The sequence below is a fragment of the Halichoerus grypus genome, chromosome X (genome assembly GCF_964656455.1).
Source record: "Halichoerus grypus chromosome X, mHalGry1.hap1.1, whole genome shotgun sequence".
NCBI classification, from domain to species: domain Eukaryota; kingdom Metazoa; phylum Chordata; class Mammalia; order Carnivora; family Phocidae; genus Halichoerus; species Halichoerus grypus.
In genome coordinates, this window is record NC_135727.1 from 126,170,302 (window position 1) to 126,192,572 (window position 22,271).

Genomic DNA, 22,271 nt, shown 5'->3' on the forward strand with positions numbered 1-22,271 from the left:
TAGTAGGGGTTAGGTTTCTTCATCTCTTCTCTGATTTTAAAAGATGTTCTAGATGCTTCCATAACCTTGAATGCAGTTTTTCATATCACAAAATATAAGTGAAGACCTATAAAGAATACAGCCCTTGGTGCTAGAGCTTGGCACAGGGGAGAATAAATTATTATCTTAGGTATGCAGCACAGTGTAATGAAGAATGTCACCAGGTCCAAATACAGGATCATTTTTTTCCTACTTCAGAAAGCTTATCAGTGACTGTATTATCTCGTCTCTAGAAATCAACTTGACTGACTTTCAAATAATCTTATTCACATAGTAAACAAGAAGACACTTTCACATAGTGTCCTATTTTTTTTATTATGGTTTCTATTCCTTTTTAAAAAATAATCTGTGTTAAACATAATAAAAGGAACTTACAGCATCTAGTAAGTAATTATTTCAGTGTTTAGGATGTCAGTTATCATTTTCATAGTGGACCCTTTCATCGTGTACCTTTAAGTTTATAAGAGCTCATCTGCAGTAGGTGTAGTCTTTCCCCTTAGGTTCTGGAGGAATTTTATAGAATGATTTTGCATTTGCTTTGGCTGTGACTGATGAGGTTTCTTGTTTTGGGATTCTTTCAGTATGCAGGTCATCCACATTTTGACTGTGATTTCTTGTAGGAGTAATTTTCCCCAACTCAGAGGTCTAAGAAAATTGCACACTTCCCTCTAGTAGGAAGTTTTTCTAGTCAATTTTTAGTGGACAGACAGCTCCATTAGATTTTAGTTCTAGCTTGTCACCTCCTTAAGACCCAAGGCTATATCTCCTATCCCTCAAAACCCTCATCCCTGTTCCCAGAGGTGTACTTTAGTTTAGTAACCCTTTCTCCTCCCCTAACTTGAGAGCCCACTATTACCACCTGAAAGTGGAGATGAGCTGTTATAGTCAGATGGGATTATTTAATGGCACCCAGGACGTGGCATAACTTCCATACTTATGCCTGTTGAGGCTTTGTGTCTGCAAGGAAGGATCCATTTTCAGCTCCTAATGAGCAAGGACCTCTCCAGGAAAAAGACTGAAAATCTGTTGTATTTTTGTAATACTGTGCTCTGCGCTCAGACACAGGGCAGAGTGCTCAGAGCCTGGAAAAAGTATATAAGTGTTAACCCCAAGTTCTTGCAAAAAGTAAGGACTTTCATCAAGGAAAATAGTGTTTAGGGCAGAGTATCATGGGATCAGAACAGTGGGGGATGTGAAGAAGTGAATTGGCAGAACGTGGAAACTTGGATGGTGCAAGGAAAGTGAGTACTTCATAGAGAAATTATTCTCTGTGGCATTCCAAGGTGAATTTTTAGTTGCTCTGTTAATCAGTTTCTTAGGAGGAGGCATTGGAAACTAATAACAAAATTGCATTACCTGTCATGTTTAGTTGTCCATAATATTCAAGGGTACCCTGTGGGAAATTATATTTATATTTTGCCTGTTGTATTTTGAGCTAGATACTCTCAACTAATTATTTTGATATTTTTGTAAAACTTTGAGTTAAAGAATTGCTCCGCATTTTCTTACAGGCGCATGTCTGAATTGGGTAGCCCCCCATCTAACTGTTTCATTCAAGGAATGAGGTACATGGAGTTGGGACGGCCACTGGCAGCCTTTAAAGAATGTTCTGTTGATGGAGTTTAGATTGGTCCCCATGTGTTAGCAAGATACCCATGGATTCTGTCCAGCTGGTCCTGAAAATGATATGTTCTTGTAGCTCAGCAGGCTACAGATTTCAAAAAAGAAAAATCCTTGATATCATTACTAGCAAATGGAAAGTCTGCCCTTGAATGGGCTTATGAACTGCTCACTGAAGGAGAAACATAGTGACATGGAAGTCAGTGGCTTTGCAACATCATGTTTGACCACTACACTGAAGAGTATTAAGATCTCTTTCCAACCCTACATGGGGCTGATATTTTTCATTACCATTACAGAGCTTAAGGAAGTCTCATAATTCTAGTCAAGGCAACAAAGAAACACAAAAACGCAATCACGAATACCAGCAGCTTCTAGAGAAACTGAAGTCAGAATATAGTACAGTGTGATTTCAGAGAATTAAGGTCTTTAGAACAAGTGGATCAAAGAACACAACTCTGGAGACAATGGATATCTGCAGAAGTTGCAGATTCAGTTCAGTTTATCAATTTTCACTGAATTGCTAAGTATCCCATTAGACTTTATGTATGCAACTCCAAGGAAGGATGTTGGATTTTTGACTTCTAGAAGTAGACAGTAATACATTTGTATTGTTTTAAGTCACTCTATGTTGTAGTTTGTTAGAGCAGCCAAAGGAAACAAATGTTCCAACAGTAAAATATGATCTGTTATTTATTTTGTATATTATCTATCTTCCCCTGCTAGAATGTAGATGCCCAGAGGGCAGAGAATTTTGACTATTTCATTTCCCACTGTGGCCCGAGTGGTTTGGACATAGCTTGGCACAGAGCAGGCTTTCCATAAATATTTGTTCAGTGGATGCCATAGTGAGAGGCTGGCTTGGCTGTCCACACAAAAGGCGTGGAAAGTCCACCAATGTGCCCATTCCAGGCAGTTCTGTCCATTTATTATTCCTTTCACATGCAGTAGGATCATGCTAAAGTTTAATAACCATTGCTTTCCAGTGTAAGTTGTATGTATTTAACATATTTATAGCTATCATCTGCTAAATATACAGGTTATTTAAGTTAATTTCAGTTAAGTTTCTCTTTATTTTTTTTAAAGATTTGATTGATTGATTGATCAGAGAGAGAGAGAAAGAGAGTGAGAGAGCACCAGCAGGAGGGAACGGCAGGCAGAGGGAGAGCAAGGAGCCTGATGCGGGGCTCGATCCCAGGACCCCGGGATCATGACCTGAGCTGAAGGCAGATGCTTAACTGACTGAGCCACCCAGGCGCCCCAAGTTTCTCTCATTTATATTTCAGACATGTGTGGATATTTAAATAAGCTGATCTATCCCCACCGAGGGAAGGACTTTTGAGATTTGTGGGCAATGATACAAATAAGCTTTAAGCACAAAAATTTTTTGGGGGTAATATTATTTTAGAATACTTTTTTATAACTTTGTCCATTTTGCTTAGAAAAGTTTAGCTGGGTGTCTTTTTCTCATTGACTTGCTTCCATTTTGAGTGTTGTCAATAATTCTGTAGGGAAGACACCTGTTTGTTTGCTTGTTTTTTCCTTTTTTTTCTTTTCCTTTTTTTTTTTTGATTCCCTGGCGAATCTAAACATTTCCTTTGGTGGAGCAGAGTTTGCAAGCATGCTGGTAATTTCTTCTTCAGGAGCCTGTCCTGGATGTTTTGTAAAACCAGCTCTCTTTGAACGGCTCTGTGCCTTCAAATGAGAACCAAGAGAGCATAGCCCACAGTTGAACAGAGCAAAACCTCAGGCAGTTCCTTTGAGGAGCAATGTTCTTTGCCAGCTAGCACCCCCTGTCTTTGTTTCTGGACTCTTCCCCTCGTAGTTTATACTGGCCCTCCGCTGGAGTTTGGCAGGCGTTAGCTAAGAACCTTTGATTTAAATATAGCTTTCATTATTGTGACATGTATCCTGCTTTGAACATTCATTGCTTCAGTATGTTGCCTTGCCTGAAATAATGCTATTCTTCTTTTATTGTTTTCTTTCTCCCCCAATATGGATCTTTAAAAGCCTTCAGACAATGTCGCAATATTTATTATTGTTCAATGAACTTAGTGTGCTATGCTGTTTCACAAATTGGTTTCCATCTGTTCTTTCTCGTCTTTTCCGTGTACTTTTCTGCTGCTATAATTGCATTGTTGTGTTTCATTCCAGAAATTCCAGTCCAGTGGAAATTGGACAGCCTTCCTATAATCCTTGCCTTCAGCAGCAAAGACATCCACAAATTTGCCTAGCTTGTGCCTGGTATACCAGATGTCCTCCAGGGCAACCTTGACCCAAAGTCTTTGGATTAAAGGACTTTGTTCTTATTAAGGGGAATCAGGGCTGTACATGAAGCACATATACAGACACACACCTGAACCGTGTTAGAGCAACTCTAATTCCCATGTACAAAGAAATGGAGCTGTTTCTGGAACATGAGCTTGACTTCTGCATTTCTGCCATTAGCTACTCCCCTGCACCCAAGAAGCTAAAGTCTCAATTCACCATGCAGGCAGCACTCAGTAAGGACCTCTTACACAGCCCCTGGTTTTTATCTGCTTCATTTCTCCCACTGTCTCAGCTTCGGGGGGCATGCAAGTGAGGATTGTTTATGAGTTTTGGAAGTGCATCCTAGACTGTGACCCCTAGAATAATTTTATTATCTTCATATTTCATTATGGGTAGAGTCAGTGGAGAAGTTGGCTGTGGGACAGCTGAGATACCGCTTCCATTTGGGATTTTAATTAGCTTAGATGTGATTTATGAGGATGAACGAAAAAGTTCATCCATAAATAATTCTGTGATTGAATTTAGCAAAGTGCCACATTAAACTGGCTGTATCTAATGCCAAGTTGACATATTTGCAGTATTTTGGTTTTCATTATGTTTTCTTAAAACTGATAACAAAAGAGCAAAACTGCAATAAAGAACCCCTCCAGACCATATCAGACCCCACAGTCACGTACATGACAGGCAAGACAAATGAATGTTATAGTTACAGCCTCACTTTGAACCAAGTAAAACAATATGCGGGAATTATTTGGGGCTGGGACGAACTCATGATTCCAAACATTGAGTGTATGTCTGAATAATATTCAGTCCGTATCTAAATGTTCTTTGCTATGTGTTATGGGTTTAACTGGGTCCCCCACTCCCCAGATTAAGATATTGAAGTCTTAACCCTCAAGTCCCTTAGAATGTAACCTTTTCTGGAGATTGGGTCTTTACAGAGGTAATCAAGTCAAGAGATCACTCATTGGGCCCTAATTCAATATGACTGGTGGCCTTATAAAAAGGAGAAATTCATTCACAGACAGACACACGTAGAGGGAAGATGAAGTGAGGAGACATAGAGGGAAGACAGCCATCTACAAGCCAAAGAGAATGGCCTGAAACAGAGCCTTCTCTCACATCCCTCAGAAGGAACCAACCCTAGGTCTCCAGAACTGAGACCATAGATTTCTGCTCTTTAAGCTTCCAGTCTGTGGTGCTTGGCTATGGCAGCCCTAGAAAACTAGTACATCATGGCAAATTCTCTCTTCCCCACTGAGAGTTGGCTAGATTGTGGATTTTCCATGCCTCTCCCCCTCCCCCACAGTCTGTGTTGTATCTTTATTTTTAAATTGCTGGCTCAGGGGCGCCTGGGTGGCTGAGTCGTTAAGCGTCTGCGTTCGGGTCAGGTCATGATCCCAGGGTCCTGGGATCGAGCCCCGCGTCGGGCTCCCTGCTCTGCGGGAAACCTGCTTCTCCCTCTCCCACTCCCCCTGCTTGTGTTCCCTCTCTTGCTGTGTCTCTCTGTCAAATAAATAAATAAAATCTTAAAAAAAAATTTAAATTGCTGGTTCTATTTAATGGCAGGTAGAACAGATGAATGCTAACTGTATTCAGTATCTGTTGCTGCATAACAAATTAGCCCCAAACTCAGCAGTTCAAAAACAAGGAACATTTATTATCACATATAATCTCATTATTATCAGTCATCATACACTATCTCACCATTTCCGTGGGTTAGGAATCTGGGCGTATCTTAGCTGGGCCTCTGGCTGAGTCTCTCATAGGCTGCAATCGAAGTGTTAGAATGCAGTCTCCTGGCTCCACCGGAGGAGGTTCTGCTTCCACGCTTGTTCATGTGGCCGACAGCAGCATCCGGTTCCTTTTTCCCGGCTTCTGTTTTTGTTGTTGAAAATCAGCTGTCAGCCTGTCACTCTTTGGAGGGCAATCTTGGTTTTTTCCTCTCTTTTTAAGACTTTCTTTGGTGTTCTCAAATTTTATTTTGACGTATCTAGGTATGCATTTTTAATTATGAAATTCCCTTGGGATTCCTGGGAGCTCTTGAATTTATAGATTGATGTCTTTTACACATTATGGAAAAAAAAAATCTTCTCTTTTCATATTATTTTCTGTGCCCTATTCTCTTTCTTTCCTTCTGGGATTCTGAGAAAATATTTTCTATCTTATCCAATCTCTACATTTCTCAGCTTCTCTTTCATCTTGTGCATCAGCTTGTTTTGCTGTGCTGCATTCTGAATAATATTTGCCCCATCTTTGTGTTATCCAATCATCTCTCCAACCATGTTCTATCTGCTGTTAAACTCATTTATTGAATCTTTACTTTCTGTTATTTTATTTTCCATTTCTGTTTTGTTCTTTCCAAGCCTACTGGGTCACTTTTTATGGTAGTATGTTATATTTTATTCCTTTAAACATAGTAAGCGAGTTGCTTTAGATTCAGTGTCTGATCATTTCAATATCTGAAGCTTTTGCAAATCTGGTTTTCCTTTTTGTTTTAATTCTGCCTCACAGTGTCTAGTTGCCTTGCGTGTTTGTTGATTTTCTTTTGTTTGTGAAATATGCTTTTTCCTCGGAAATTATTTTGAAAATTCTCTAAGGCTTCAGAGGGAGGTGTGTTCACAGAGAGGAATTTCACGTGTTCCGCCCAGTCCTTGGGAGCAGGTGTTGCTGCACAAAATGTTTGTAATCTTCTGTGCAGTAGGTATGGAAATGGAGGGTGACATTTGGAAATTTTTATAGTAACTTGACATTGCGACAGCATCAATATGCTGTGTTTGTCTTTTTATTTCCGTATCAGTTTTATTGTAATTCATTTTTATTGTATTTTATAAAAATATGAGAGTTCCGATGGATTGGAAATGAAACAAACAGCCCAACTCTTCACCAGAGGTAGTTTTAGAGGTTCTGTTTTGAGCTAAATTGATAGCTTAACATTATTTTGGACTTCCAAGATGATATGAATTTGGGTTGCAAATCTACATGAATGGCAGTTTTTATGACAACTTTTCAGTATTTATTCCTTTGCTGCTTTTCTCAAGATATAGGAAAATGTCCTTGTGTTCCTTTTATGGTGCAAATTTGGTATGAGTCTATTTTGCCTCCAGTTTAAATGGAGGGTGTAGCACTTTGGAGATCCCAGATTTGAGGAAGAAGGTCCTTTATTAGATTTCCCACCCTGAATGAGCCCTGTTTTTTTTGTTTTTTCCTCTACCTCATGTACCTCATAGGAATAAAAACTAAAACTTAAATCACCAGGTTGACCAGATGCCCTCAGGGAAAAATGGCATTAGTATTCTGCTCTCTCATTTTAATTCTCGGCTTCACTTTGATTTTGGCCTGATACACATTAAAATGTGTATATATGTGTATGCGTATTTGTGTCCTTTTAACAAATGTAGAAAGAGGCTTAGTGAGGTTAAAAGACTTAATCAGGTTTTCAGTTCAGGGTGCGGAGTATGAATCCAAAACTAGGTCTGCTGAGTTTCTTCTAGCCTCCTTCGCACTGTACTCAGTCATAGCAGGACTTTCTGGTTTCCCCTAAGAGGGTGACACCTGGGGTACATACTGCTCAGCTGATACTTACTTCAGGTGCAGAAATATAAAATAATGTGAAACAGTATCACAGATTGCCAGGAGATGTGGAAAAATGGGTACTTTCATATATTACTGGTGATAATGAGTGTTTATCGGCCTTTTGGATATTAAGGTCTACAACTATCAGAACGTTAAACATATATACTCTTTGACCCAGCCATCCCGTCTTCACTTCTAGAGGAAAAATGGGTACTTTTTCTAGAAATGAAGCTCAGTAGGTAAAGACCACTGCTCCAGGGTAGGTACAGAGCATTGTTCAAGCTGACAAGAAACTGGAAACAAAGAAGTGACGCCCTTCAACGGGAGTCATTGAGTAAATTAGAATATATTGGCAACATGACATATCTTAATCATGCAGCCATTTGGAAGAGTGAATTTGAATGTATTAGTTGGTGTATGGGAGTTTCTACAATGTGATATTGTTAAGAGAAAAGCAAGAAGCAGAAAGGTATGTAATTTCCCATTTTTATAAAGCAGAATTCTGTGTGTGTGTGTGTGAGACTAACTATGAAGAAAACTATGGAAAGATATATTCTAGATTCTTCACCTAGGTTACTAAGGAGGGCTGTGGTGGCACCGTGGGTATTAGGGAAGAATGGTAGGTGGAGGATAGAAGGAGACACACGGAACAGCAGACGCACACAAGAACAACTACTAAAACAGTGAGTTAGTATAAGTGAGATAATCACATTTGGGCATTATGTAAACTTATATGTGGATGTATGTATGAAAAGATTTTAAGTAAATTGACCAGAAAGACATTCTTTAAGGTAAAGAAAAAGTGTTACAGTGATTGGTTTGGGCTTGAGGAGAAAGATAAAGAAGATATCGTTCTTCTCATTGCCCTCCAGGTGGTGGGAGTCGACAGGAGCTGCCTATGAGCCTTGTCTGGCTGCCTTCTTCCTTCCAGCTCTTCATCCTTCCCCCTGTTAATAGCAAACAAAACCTCAAATGCACAACCTCTCTTCTAGGGAGTGCTGTGCATAGCCCCTGGAGTACTGTTTAAGTATTATTCTTTGCCACACGTGGTCAATATATTGGAGAACCCCTGGTGAGGATTGAAATGCTGCCTCATGCACTTCATAAGCATACATTGAGTGCAAGGTACCATGCCAAACACTGGGTTTACACAACCGCATAATATGGAACCCTTGCCTCCAGCGTGCTCCTTGATTTGTTTGGAATTTACAAGACACCCTTAAAATGGAACATTAAAAACAAATAAGACAGACAAAACAGTTTCCTTAAGAACCTGAGTATCAGGGGCGCCTGGGTGGCTCAGTTGCTAAGCGTCTGCCTTTGGCTCGGGTCATGGTCCCAGTGGGATCGAGCCCTGCATCGGGCTCCCTGCTCCGCGGGAAGCCTGCTTCTCCCTCTCCCACTCTCCCCGCTTGTGTTCCCTCTGTCAAATAAATAAATAAAATCTTAAAAAAAAAGCTGAGTCTCAGTGTATTTTACTCACTTTTTGAAAAAGAAGAATGTGGAGTCTTTCCCATCATTTTCTAGAGTGGTGGCGCTGACCTTGGTTGAAAGCGGTTTGCACTGTGTCATCACATGTCTTCCTCTGTGCACCAAGACAAGATTGTTGGTCACTTAGCTTGAAATAGTGCAGAAGCAGGTATTGGGCTATAGACTCGTTCCTCTGCCATCCGAGTGCAGTAAACATGCCTGTTCTAATCAAGAGAATAATGTACAAGTTACTGCTTGATTTCTGCTTCCATTTGTAGAATCTTCAAAAACCCCTAATCGCCCCCAAAACAATACCTCCCCCAAGCCCCCAAACCAAAAAAAAAAAAAACAAAAAACAAGCAAACAAACAAAAAAACACAACCCTTCAAAGCCTACAAATGGCTGGAAAGTGTTAAGAGTTTGAGTGACCTTAGCAATCTCGGTGTCACATTTCTTATCCTTTCAGAGTGTAGGAACCTGCCTTAAGATTGGGATTTCCAGGGTGATAGCTACAGTAATTTAAGTGTTTGTTCACACACACACACACACACACACACACACACACACAGCTCTTCCTTTGGCTACAACAGGATGTCTTCAGGATCTTTACGTTATCATGTGGGGACACTGATCTAGTCCAGCGTTTTCAGTTTCAGATGAGGCATGTGAGTACAGGAAGGGGAAGTGACCTGAAGCTCACAGTGAGTTAGGAACAGATTAAGGAGTTAATGGCACACTTTTTAAAATTGTGCTGTCCAGTATGGTAGCCAGCAGCTACATGGGGCTACGAGCACTTGAAAAAGAGTGAGTCTGAGTTGAGATGTGACCTAAGTGTAAAATGCATACATGGATTTCAAAGACCCACTACAAAGGACATGTAAAATATCTCATCAGTAATTTTTTATATTAATTACATGTTGAAATGAAATATTTTGGATATATTGGGTTAAGTAAAATATATTAAAATTAGTTTAACTTGTTTCTTTTTTTTTAAGATTTATTTATTTGAGAGAGAGCATGCAGGAGGGTGCGCGAGAGTGAGGGTATGCGTGGGTGTGTGCACACGCACACACACAGTGGGGAAGGGCAGAGGGAGAGGGAGAGTGAATCTCAAGCAGACTCTGCACTGAGCACAGAGCTGGAAGCCAGGCTTTATCTCACAACCCTGAGATCATGACCTGAGCCAAAACCAGGAGTCGGATGCTTAACCTACTGTGCCACCCAGGCGCCCCAGACTTGTTTCTCTTTTAAAAGTGGTTACTAGAAAATTTAAAATCACATATGTTCTCACGTTATATTTCTGTCAGGGAGCAATGCTTTAAACAGTACTGATTCTTCTCTACTGAGTTCCCACCCGACGAATCGTCCTACACCATTCGTTCATTCGTTCGTTAGCAGAGGTTATGTTTTGTGTGTGAATTTTTATGTTTTGGTGGTTTATTTTCAATCCCCACTTTGTGGGAAAGTATCAAAATAATTTTTAATCACTGAAGGAATTGTCTTGAGCAAGTCAGAGGTTTAAGAAAATGGTTCAGTCCATCAGCAGATGGGAACACCAGGCACAGTAGCCATGCCCTGAGGGGCTTCCAAGGGGCAAACAGGCATGGCCAGCTGCTGTCTGTTGGGAGAGGCCCGGACACTGGAGACAAGCACTCGATACAGACCGAACCCATGTTTGTTGATTTTTAGTGCTCCTGCTCTCTCTGGCTGTCTCCGTCTCCTTCTGGGTGTCTCTGTTCTAAGACATGCACTCGGTCCCTCATCGTGTGGTTTCTAATTCTCTAGGTCCTCCTCCTCCACGCCCCACTCCACCCACTGGGCTGTCCCACCTCTGTTGGCCATGGGCTATAGGCGCAGGTGTCCCAGACCTCCATGCTGACACATGTCTGCCCTTTCTACCATGCTTTTCCTTTTTCCCAGATTTCCCAGATCACTCCTTTCCCAGATCTGTTCCCATTTACTCCTCTGGCAAATTCAGGCTATCCTCAAGACTTAGGTGAGGCATCAGTGCCTCGACTTCACAGACGGAGTTAGGGTCAGGGAAATCTCCCAAACTTTACTACTCAGAGTGTGCTCTGTGGAATGCTGGCGGCCGCATCACCTGGGAGGTTCATAGAAATGCAGAATCTCCAGCCCCAATGCAGACCTTCTGAATCAAATCTTCATTTGAGCAGGATGCTCAGGTATTTCAGTTGCACATTGAAGTTTGAACAGCAATGCCCTAGAGTACCAGATGCATGCTTAATTATAACATATATTGTGTTGTAACTTTTTCTGGAATGATCAGCATCCTCCACCAGGTTGCAGTCTGAGGTTAGAGGCTATCTGCTTTATCTGTGCGTTCACAATGCCTAGGAACTTAGTTGTTATTTAACACATGTGCCTAATGAGACAAAAAGACATGTTTCTAGCGAAAAGGGCTTGGCCTAGATACAGATTTTGAAGTGAAATGTGCATGCATAGGAAGTAAACTTTTGCAAGTGGCTGGGATTGACCAGAGAAATTATGTATAGCAACAAGAAAAGAGAGTTCTGATCATAAACAATGTTAACATTTAGGAAGAAGGTGGTACTGGAACAAAAACAAGGGGCTGCTATTGAAGTAGATGGAGCAGGGATCAGAAATATTGAAGACCAGCCACAGTGACAGTAAGGAGAAATGCTCAAGAAGGAAGGGATGTTCAATAATAGAAAAAACCTCAGGTCACTGACATTCAATGATGCTTAAAGTTTTGGGTTTGCAGTGAATTGGAAGGCCTCAGACAGCTTAACGGGGCTTTCATTGTAGTTGCCTGTGAAGAAGAGTGCTTGTCATGAGCCAGAAAGTGAATAGCGGGTAATGGGGTGACACTTGGCAATGTAGGGCATGAGGAATTAGAATCCTAGTTTGAAGGGCAGTGGAGGGTCTAAGCAAGGATTTTCTTAGAAAGCAGAAATACATGTTTTCTCTATTGGATTATAAGCCCCTTACATCTGTGCCCACGTCTTAATGGTCTTTATTTCTTCAAGATGCCCCTTTGGTAATCCATTATCTGTAGGAACCCACTATCTGTGTGTTTACTTGTAATGGATTGAATGAAAGATCCAGGGAGCCAAAATAAGTAGGATTATAGGAAAGAAAGAAGTCCAAAAACAAGTGAGCAGTTAAATGACTCATTAAAAATTAGGTAAGAGGCCATTTCAGGGAGATGGCTCCTCTATGTAACTGGGGCCCAGAGTAGGGCAAAGCAAGTAAGGCACTTGCCTCAGGCACCCCCCTTACATTTGGCGCCCAAATCACTGCCTCACCCTAGCAAGGCTCTGTGAAGTCCAACTAACTGAAATGGTTTTCTTTGAGGTGACTGGGTTGCATATCATTTGGACAGTTGACTTTTTGCAAGTGTCTCAGCAATTCGGTTCTTTCCTCGTTAGTATTCTACATCCTCTTAGCTCCAAATCGAATATTTATTTCATGCTATCTCATTTTTTATCATGAGAAGATAAATTTTATGACAGAACTTTTCCAGAAGAAATTAACTACAGAAATAACCAGCAATTTTTAGTATATCTGCATCAGGGAACAAGGCCATGTTATCTCCAATTAACTAACGATGAGCTTCTTTTGTTAAGCTGTGTAATGAGTAATTTAGAGCTTTTAGTCTATCTTGGGAGGATAAAATGTTCCATGATGTGCAGAGTAGGCTTGCTCCTAAGAGACAAATTTAGAAAACTGTTCAATTTCGTGATAAAGGCTATGTTTACACTAGGGGGGAAAAGTTGAATATTTGGAAAATGCGTGCAGCATTGAGATGGAATTTCTTCAGTTGTATTGCATGCTTCGTTTTTCTCTAAACCCCAATTTAGCTTTGATTACTATAAAAACAAAGCAGCAGGTTACAGAGGTTTTCAAGGAGTCTTAAAACCTGAGGGAAAATATTGTACTATTTCTGGCAAATGTAGGCATTGCACACTTCTTTGATCATGAGGAGAGAAATAAATCTTAGAAAGGTGTTTTTAGCAATTTCCGAGAATATATTTCCCTGAAAAACATCAACAACAAAATTCCTATTAAGTAAAGAAGAACATAATGATTTTTTTTTCTCCCTCAAAAAAATGTGACCTTAAGGCCAATGTGGTCACATGGCTTGAAAGTACTTTAAGAAACTAAGATCTCATCTCTCATCTGTTTAAATATTTAAAGGTGTTCTTTTGCAACCCAGCCATACTTTTTTATTTGTATCATTATGATGTTATCCTTGATCACTGTTATGTAATCTATGTACAGAAATGGAGGATTCTTCTAAAAGCTTGCCATTATTAGTTTATTCATATGCCAGCAAAGAAGAAGCTGTACAGAAATGGATGTGAGGGGCAAGAGATTGCTGGGAGGGCATTTGAAAGAAAGATTGGATAGGAAAACTATAGATTCATGGAGAAAACTGGTTGTAACCGTGAGTGTTCGCCTGATGGATCTGGCTTTCTGAGGAGATCATGAACATATGTATAAAAGGGATGGGAAAAGAGAAACAAGGTGGAGGGATGGTGTGTGGGCTCTGTCAGGAAGTGGGAGGGCCCATCAGCAAACAGCAGTCTGGCCACGTGTTCCTGACAGGCAAAACAGGAGTCATGGTCACTGACTTTCGGCTCCAGCAACCTTTAGCACATGCATCAAATGTCAGAGAATAACTTTGCGATTTAATTTACCTGTGGTAATTCTGTCTCCCCTATTCTGAATTGGATGAAAAGGCTCACTTAACAAGATAGTAAATAATGTAATGGTGTTGATAGTCTGGTAGTGATACTGTTGGCCAAAAGAGGAAGCGAAGACTATGATTGATGGAAGAGTAACTCTCAGCAGGAAAGAGATATAGGTAGAGAGAAAAACAGGAGGAAATTTATATAAAAGGGTGATGCAGGGAGAGATTAGGAGTGACTGGGAGCAAGCGTGTACCATCAAGGCAAGTCTCAATGGCTGAGGGAGCAGCACAGGAAGCAGAAAAATCAACACAGCATCCTCCATGACATAAGGAGGTTGAGGGGTCTCCTGAGGGACAGTGTGAGTGCCTGCAAAGGAAACACTGTCAGTAGACATCACAACTCAGTAGATCTTATAAATTATGGTAACATCAGTTTCTACATCCTAGTAAAATCTAGACTCCTTCCAGTGGCCCACCAGGTTCTCCATGTTCTGGCCCCATGTGGTAGGCAGACTTTAAAGATGGCCCCTGATGATCCCCACCTCCTGATAGTCATAGCCTTGTGTCAGCCTGACCTTCTGAGTGTGGGTTGTGACACTTCCTTCCCAGAAAATTAGAATACAGCAAAGGTGATGGGATGTCACATCTCTGGTTGGGTTACAGAAGGCTTTGGCTCTGTTGTTAGAAGGACCTCCCTTGCTGGCTTAGATAGAGGAAGCTGCCAGGCTGGAGAGGCCCGTGTGATGTGGGACTCAGATGGCCTTCCATGAATAGCAGCCAGGAACTGAGGTCCAGATCCACAGCCCTAAGGGGACAGATTCTACCCACAGCCTCGTGCACGTTCTTCCCTAGTCAAGCCATCAGATGACATCACAGCCCTTGAGACACTCTGAATCAGAGGATGCAGTTAAGCCATGCTCAGACTCCTGACCCACAGAAACTGAGATTATAAATATATGTTATTTTAAGTCACTAAGGTTATGGTAATTTGTTACACAGCAATAGACAATATGGTTTTGTTTATGGTCAGTTTCTCCTCCAACCCTACTAGATATAAACTAGTAAAAGAAAAAGAGAGAGAGAGCTTTTTGTCTGTTTTTTTCCCCACCAATGCATTTATTGACCCTATAATCATGCCTGACACACAGTATTTGTCCAATGTACTTGTCGAATGAATCAACATGTATTTGGGAATAACACAGTTAAGCCATACCTAAAGATGTTCATACTTGAGTGAATTTTGTCATTATTAGAATGTATATATACATACAATATTAGTTTAAACACCTAAATATCAACATATGGATCCAAATACACACACATACACGTGTATCACAAATACATGCATATAAATTGAATGTGAATACAAACCATTTCATTGTGCACATGAAAGAACAAGTGCAACAGAGGCATTATTCGGGAACTCAGTTGGCATTTCACTTCTCATTGTCCTGTTTTTCACATCATTATGGTCTCTGTTTCCAGAGAAGGAGCTATACCGATGGAAGCCTGATGAGTGGATGTTGAAACTACTTTCCCTTCAAAGGCAGTGCCTTCAAAACCCAGGCTATCCATCTTGGTGTTTACATGCCTTTCCATGAAATGGCTCTCTGTGGCAGTTCTCCTCTCATTCTTCGTATTCTTTAGCTGCGGAATTTCTCTTTGTTTTTATGATTTCTATCCTCTGTTAAACTTCTCATTTTGTTTGTATATTGTGTTCCTGATTTCATTGAATTTTTTGTGCTTTCTTGTAGTTCACTGAGCTTCCTTACAACAACTATTTTGAATTCTTTACTGGGCAAATCACAGACCTCCATTTCTTTGGGGTCTCTTACTGGAAAATTACTGTGTTCTTTGGTGGTGTCATGTTTCCTTGATTTTTCATGTTCCTCAAAGTGTTGCACGGCTGTCTTTACATTTGAAGAAGCAGTCAATCTCCACCAGTCTTTACTGACCGGCTTTGGAAGAGAAATAGCTTCTATCAGTCCTGCTAGAGATGCTGAGGCTTTCTCAGACCTTTTCTACGGATATGCCTACTCCGTACTTCCTATTCCTTTTTAGGGAATTCTAAGATTGTATGCCTTCTCTTGACCCTGCAAAGCCAGGCTGGGTGCTGACAGCCTATTTTAGCTCTCCGGGTGGTGCTGAATGCTCAAGTTTGTGTGCTGTCTTTCAGTCCCACAGAGTTGGGCCAGCTTTCTGTGTGTGCTTCTTAGCCTTCTGCGAAGTCTCACCCTGGCTGCTGTTGGGTGCACACAGGGAGCTACCGTGATGTGGGTGTGTGGGTGAGGTGTACCCATGGGATACCCCTGGGCCAGCTGGAGAAAGTGATACATGAAGTGCCCCGGTGGCTCATTTGCAGGCTTTCTGATAGCATCTGTGAAGTGGTTAGTAGGGTCTACATCCCTTCGATGCCCTTTTAGAGCCCCAGCGCCTGCTTACCTGGCAGGGGGATAGTGTCATCCAGGAGCCCTGCCTGCTGTGCTCTCATCTGCTCCCTGCTCCCCACTCATGCAGCTCATCTCAGCACCCTCGGTGGGCCAAGAAAGAAATGGGCCTCTTGGGCAGTGTTCTGCACAGCTGAGGAGGCTGGGTGCTCACTCACATGCTCTCCTTTCCCCCCTGGGAGAAATTACAGGCCAAGAAGGGCTCCTTTGGCATAAGCTGGACGATGTGAGTAAAGTCAAACTGTCCCTCCTACACTCTTCATTGTCTGATCTTGGATTTTTTTTTTTCTTTTTCTTTAGTGGCATGCTGGAACTTCTCCGCTGGACTCCCGGACCTCTAAAGGTACTCTCATCCGAAAGATTGTCAGAGTCGGTGTTCCTTTTAGGGAAGGTGGCAGGAAACTCCTATTCTGCCATTTTGCTGGCATCCTTCTCTCTTGTTTTTCTTATCTGCATTTATGAGTTTAGATTCTGATTTTCTATTGACTATTTATACCTGATTTTAACATGTTTGGGCCAAGGTCTTCTCTTTTCATGTCCTAACCAGGACTAGGCACATTTTTTTTTCTGTAAAAGGCCAGATAGTACGTATTTTCAACTTTGTGGGCCATATGGTTTCTGTCCCAATTACTTCATTCAAACATGAAGGCAGCCACATCTATAAGATGTTAGCTCATGGGTGTAGTTGCATTCCAGTAACACTTTATTTACAAAAAGAAGTGGTGGGCTGGATTTGGCCTACGGGCCATGATCCACTGACCCTTGCCTAAATTTGTGGCATGTTCCCTGGCCTGGTTAGCTCCCCACCAACCCCACTTAGGTAAAAGGATATGTCTAAAAAGAGCATTATAGCTATTTCCTTTGGGTTGTGGTAATTTACCAGGGAGACTACTGGGGAAGTATAAAATATAGACACGTCGTGGTTCATGTCATGCCTCATGACTTCATAGCTGTAGGACTGTCTGTGCATTAATTAATCCCTCAGTGTGCACACATTGATGCTGATATTGTTAATCATAAACAGTATTTTTCTAGTATGTTTTCTGGTGAAGGAGTTGGGCAGGAGCCAAAGGGGATAGGTTGGAAGCTGACTGTGCAGTCTTCCTAGGAATGAAAGTTCAGGGTTGAACAGAAGATGAAGGAAAGAGAGCATCTGGTGTTTGAAAGGACAGATTCTGTTGAGTTGATATTCAAATCCCCCATCATAGCTCTGGCTATCTCTTTTGAAAATCATTGATTAAAACTGTTTGAGAGAAAATGCCATTGTTTCTCTTGCCTTTGTGTTCTGTTAATTTCATAGTTCTGGGTCTTGCCCTGAAATATCCTTCATCAATATTTGCCCATTTGCAGAGGGTTTCATGTCTTACTCCTCTGTGAGGCTGATTTGAAATGACTCCAGACATTCTGTGACCATCACCTGCCCATTTTTCTTTTCAACTAGATAACCTGGAACTGTTTTCAAACTGTACATCAGGTCAGCTTCCAATTTCTGGCTGTCCTTGGAAGTCTTAATTATTCATTGGCATTTGTGGAATTTGTAGCTTGATCTTTAATTATCTTTCCATTATGATGGCTTCTCGATAATCTTTTCCAAATAAGTGAGTAATTAGTTTTCTCCGATTGTGGAGGTACTAATAGAGTATGGAAGCTGTATTTGTGTGGTGGAAATCTGGCTTTGCAGTTAGAGGGTTCTGTGGTCGAATTTGTAGCTCTGCCTTCACGCTGTGATCTTGGCCCCATTGCTTAATCCCTCTGAAGATAAAATCAGGCATGGAAAAAATGGGAGTAATAACTCCTTCCTTTTGGGATAGCTTTAAGAGTAGGAACTAATGTAAATAAAGCTACTCACACAGTGCACACAATACTTGCTCACCAAATGGAAAGTAGTACTAAAATAAGAAAATATGAGTGGAATTATAAGAAAACATACATTAGTATAATGTGCTGAAAATTCTTGATATCGTTAGACAAAAATGGTTCAGTATGGCCATTAAATTAAGAATTACGTTGAGGGATCCTGGGTGGTTCAGTTGGTTAAGCGGCCGACTCTTGATTTCGACTCAGGTCATGATCTCAGAGTCCTGGGATCAAGCTCTGCGTCAGGCTCCACACTCAGCCGGGAGTCTGCTTGAGATTCTCTCTCCCTCTGCCCCTCCTCCTGCTTGCATACTCTCTCTAACAGATAAATTAAAAAAAAAAAAAAAAAAGAATTACATTGAAAGCAACATTTTAGTTCATGCTAATGAGACAGCGTGGAGTATAAGGTAGGAAAATATAAATAACTATAATTGTCCATTATTTCTAATTTGCATTAACCAGTCATCAGTTGTCTTTTCAGTAGGTTTGTGCTTACTAATAACAGTCACAAACTTTATTACCTTGATTCCATTCTGTGCTCAACTTTGGCTAAGTCCCGAGGAGTAGAGCTCTTGCTCCAAGTGGGACAGAGGGGGGTTCCTGCTGGAATACCCGTCTGTCATGAATAGTTAGCCTTTGAGCACATGAAAGGCAGGTCCTTTTCCCATCATGTGAGGGCAGCCTGCATAATGCTTTAAGGTGACTACACAATAGCAGTTATAGGGGAAAATTACCTAAATTCCCTGAGTTTTAATTTTGTCATCTGTGCAACAAGAAGGTGTGGTGCTTTGGGCCTCTGAAATCTTTTTGTCAGCTCTAATATTCTGTAATTCCAAGGCATTTCTACTGCTAGAATCAGAAGCGTTGGATTTTTCTCCCCAAGTGCCCATTTCAAGACTCAAACCAAATTTCATGCTTGCTGAGACAAGGCCTAGAATATCTGACCTATTTACCCATCTCCCTGCTGTTATTTCAGCTGATAGCTGCAATTATTCAGATAGTGCTAATTCATCACAAATATTCTTTGACTAAAGTCATGCTAGAATTAATTTCCCAACCATTTGAGATGGTTTAAAATACTGTAGGCTAGGGTGCATTCATTAAGTACTATAATTGCATTTAGATCAGTCACTGTTTGTCTTTTCCCTTATTTTCAATAGAAAACAAAGAGTTCTCTCTCCACTCTGTCCTCCTTCCTTGTGCCTTCTTTAAGATCTCAGTCTGGCAGCTGCAGAATCCGTATGGCAGCCTGTTTCTGATTCCTGCAGCTGCTAGCTGTGTGCTTCCCAAAGCTCTGGACTATGAACTTAATCCAAGATCTTTGTTGTTTCCATAGCAACCGGGACAGCCACAGGTCCCGGCATTTTGGAAAATGAGTGAGTGGATATGTATGTTATATAATAGATCTGTGTGTTTTTGAAAGCATTCATTCTATTTTTTTTTTAAAGATTTTATTTATTTAGGGACACCTGAGTGACACAGTCAGTTGGGCGGCCTGGGCAGCCCACTCTTGGTTTCGGCTGGGGTCGTGATCTCACTGTTGTGAGATTGAGCCCATGTTGGCTTTCACACCCAGTGCAGAGTCTGCTTGAGATTTTCTCTCTCCCTCTGGCCCCTCCTGCTCATGCTCCCTCTCTCTCTCTCTGTCAAATAAATAAAACCTTTTTTAATAAATAAATAAAATCTGATTTATTTATTTATTTGAGGGAGAGAGATAGAGCATGCATGCTAGGGGAGGGGCAGAGGGAGAGGGAGAGAGAAAATCTCAAGCAGACTCCCCAGTGAGTGCCGAGCCCAGTGTGGGGCTCGATCTCTCCACCCTGAGATCATGACCTGTGCCAAAACCGAGAGTTGGATGCTTAACCACCTGAGCCACCCAGGTGCCCCCTGGAAACATTTATTCTGAATTCTTGAAAATCACATAAAATATCAGCGTATCAAGAGGACTTGGTTTTGGGAGACAGTCACGGAATAAGTTAATAAATGGGATATTTCCATTCTCCCATGAATTTCTTTTTAGTATAAGCCACATTGAACATGAGCAAAGTACACCTATGAATTTTGTCCAATTTTATTCTTCTAACTCCCTGGTGTTTAAAGATGGGCCGTATAGTTGTGGAAGATAAAGAATTTTCCACCTACTTCTCGCTGATTATTGTGAATGACCTGTTGAAGCCTTTGTGCCTATCAGTGTTAATGCTTCTTCCTGCATTCTGCCTATGGTTTGTGCTGGTATGGAACTTTCTATCTATTCCTGCTTTTGGATTATGAATAAACAGTCAACATTACTGAGGTTTTCATACCCATTTTTTAGACAATTTTGTATCAAGTAGAAACTATTTAATAGGTTATTTCATAATTAGAGGAAACTCTCCGGAATTATGATACACGTGTTTATGGCAGGAGACTTGATTTGGGTTGTACTGACATTTTCTGGATGCAATCTGTGTGCCAGGCTCTGTCTGCTAAGGCCACTGCTTTTTTTTTTTTTTTAAAGATTTTATTTATTTATTTGACAGAGAGACACACACAGCGAGAGAGGGAACACAAGCAGGGGCAGTGGGAGAGGGACAAGCAGGCTTCCCGCGGAGCAGGGAGCCCGATGCGGGGCTCGATCCCAGGACTCTGGGATCATGACCTGAGCCGAAGGCAGATGCTTAGCGACTGAGCCACCCAGGCGCCCCAAGGCCACTGCTTTGTAATCTCCTAACCCTCCCACCCTGTGAACCAGGCAGGGCTGATTGTCAGCCGATGTCTCTTGGTGTGGCTCACTATGGTCTATGGCCGATGTGAATTGTCGGTGACCCTTTTCATTTGTTGGTACTCACACCAGGCTGGTAGTTAAATATTTTGAATATCACACTTGGAAAGAGTTATTAATATCCCTCTCTTTTAGAATCTAAAGAAACATGCAAATTTATAGAAAATACTCTTGTAGAAAGGTATCTTTTCATAAATGACTAAACTATTTAGATTCACCTTTTAAATTCAGTTAGCTGTGGTGTTTCAGTTACACATTTTTGAGAGCCATATTGCGTAAAGAATTTATGTACCTTTTACCTCTATATCCAACATTTAAAGACAAGGGTGTTTCTGTATTTTCACATGAATACAACCCACAGACTATCTACTGGGGAATATATGTATTTTTCTCTTTTTTCTTCATTATCATGTGTGGTTACATTTAGAAGCAATTTAAGAAGATTTGTGACAAGACAAGTGAGCAAGATTTTGTGCTATTGACCAAATGTCCATGTGAGGATGTGCTGTAATAGTGACAGATGGTAATCTATACGTTCAGACTCATGGAGTTTATTCTATTCTCCAGAGAAATTGGGCCAAGATGTTTGCCACAACCCCATTTGCTGAAATGCTGAAATGCAAGCTGATGAGTACAGTTAGAGAACATAAATTGATCCTCTGATTTAAAGGAAGAATGGACTCAATTGTCTCATTGAGAACATATGCATTGTGCTTCCATTTATACATTTATATTTTGGTTTGATCATTTTATTTTAAAAAAGAACAATAGGACTTGGAGAGTTCTGCGAGCCACTTTCTCCATGCCTGACAAGTGGATAAAAATATGTAATAAATCCAATTGCTCTGAGATGGAAAAGAATGTGCAAATCATTAGTATTTTTAGAAAATCATTATACTTTAAACTCCTCACATGCCTTTGTCAAGTGAATACAATTCACAGACGATGTTAAGGCAATTTAAACACAGCAGTTTTTGGTGGAACTGTATTTAAGATGGAATCTATAAAAAATGTCCAAAATGGCTAGTTACTTGCTCTCAGATTATAAAACTAAGGTTTATATGCTAAACATAAAATTGCCCTAAAACCTTTAATACTAAATTTAAAACCTTTAGCATAGTCTTGTAATGTATGGTTGTCATTTACAGTGTATGCAGATCCTTTTCCTATCTGCCATTTCTTATCACTGAGGAGTGAGAAATGCAGCCTGGCATTTGACTCTGGAAATTAACAATTCAGAAAACTCAAGGGGGAATCTCACTTAGAAATAAAATATTCATTTATGTTTTTATTGCTCATTACCTTAAACTGTTCCCTTTGATGCATCATGTTAACGTGATGATTAGTGACTCTAGTTAGCCTTTCCTATAAAAGAGGAAGATTTAAAAAGTAAATTTGTGGTGAAGTTTAGCACCAAAGAGATATCTGTTCTTCACCCTCCCCACATTTACTGACTCCCTCAAGTGGGAAGAAATTGAGGAATCAAAGGATACACTTTGGGGAGAAAAGCAATTGCTGAAATGTGTATATGTAGACTTATTTGCATATATATTTT

At 40.7% G+C, this 22,271-nt stretch overlaps 1 protein-coding gene across 2 annotated transcripts in view; it reads left to right on the top strand.

Moving 5' to 3' along the window:
* Positions 1-22,271, top strand: part of ANOS1 (anosmin 1) — a 694,126-nt gene that overhangs the window by 212,683 nt on the left and 459,172 nt on the right. For both annotated transcript variants that reach the window (XM_078064553.1, XM_078064552.1), the window contains exon 3: positions 16,399-16,441. In XM_078064553.1, the coding sequence (XP_077920679.1) occupies positions 16,403-16,441 (39 nt within the window). In that variant the 5' untranslated portion in view covers positions 16,399-16,402. The remainder of the gene's footprint in view (positions 1-16,398; positions 16,442-22,271) is intronic.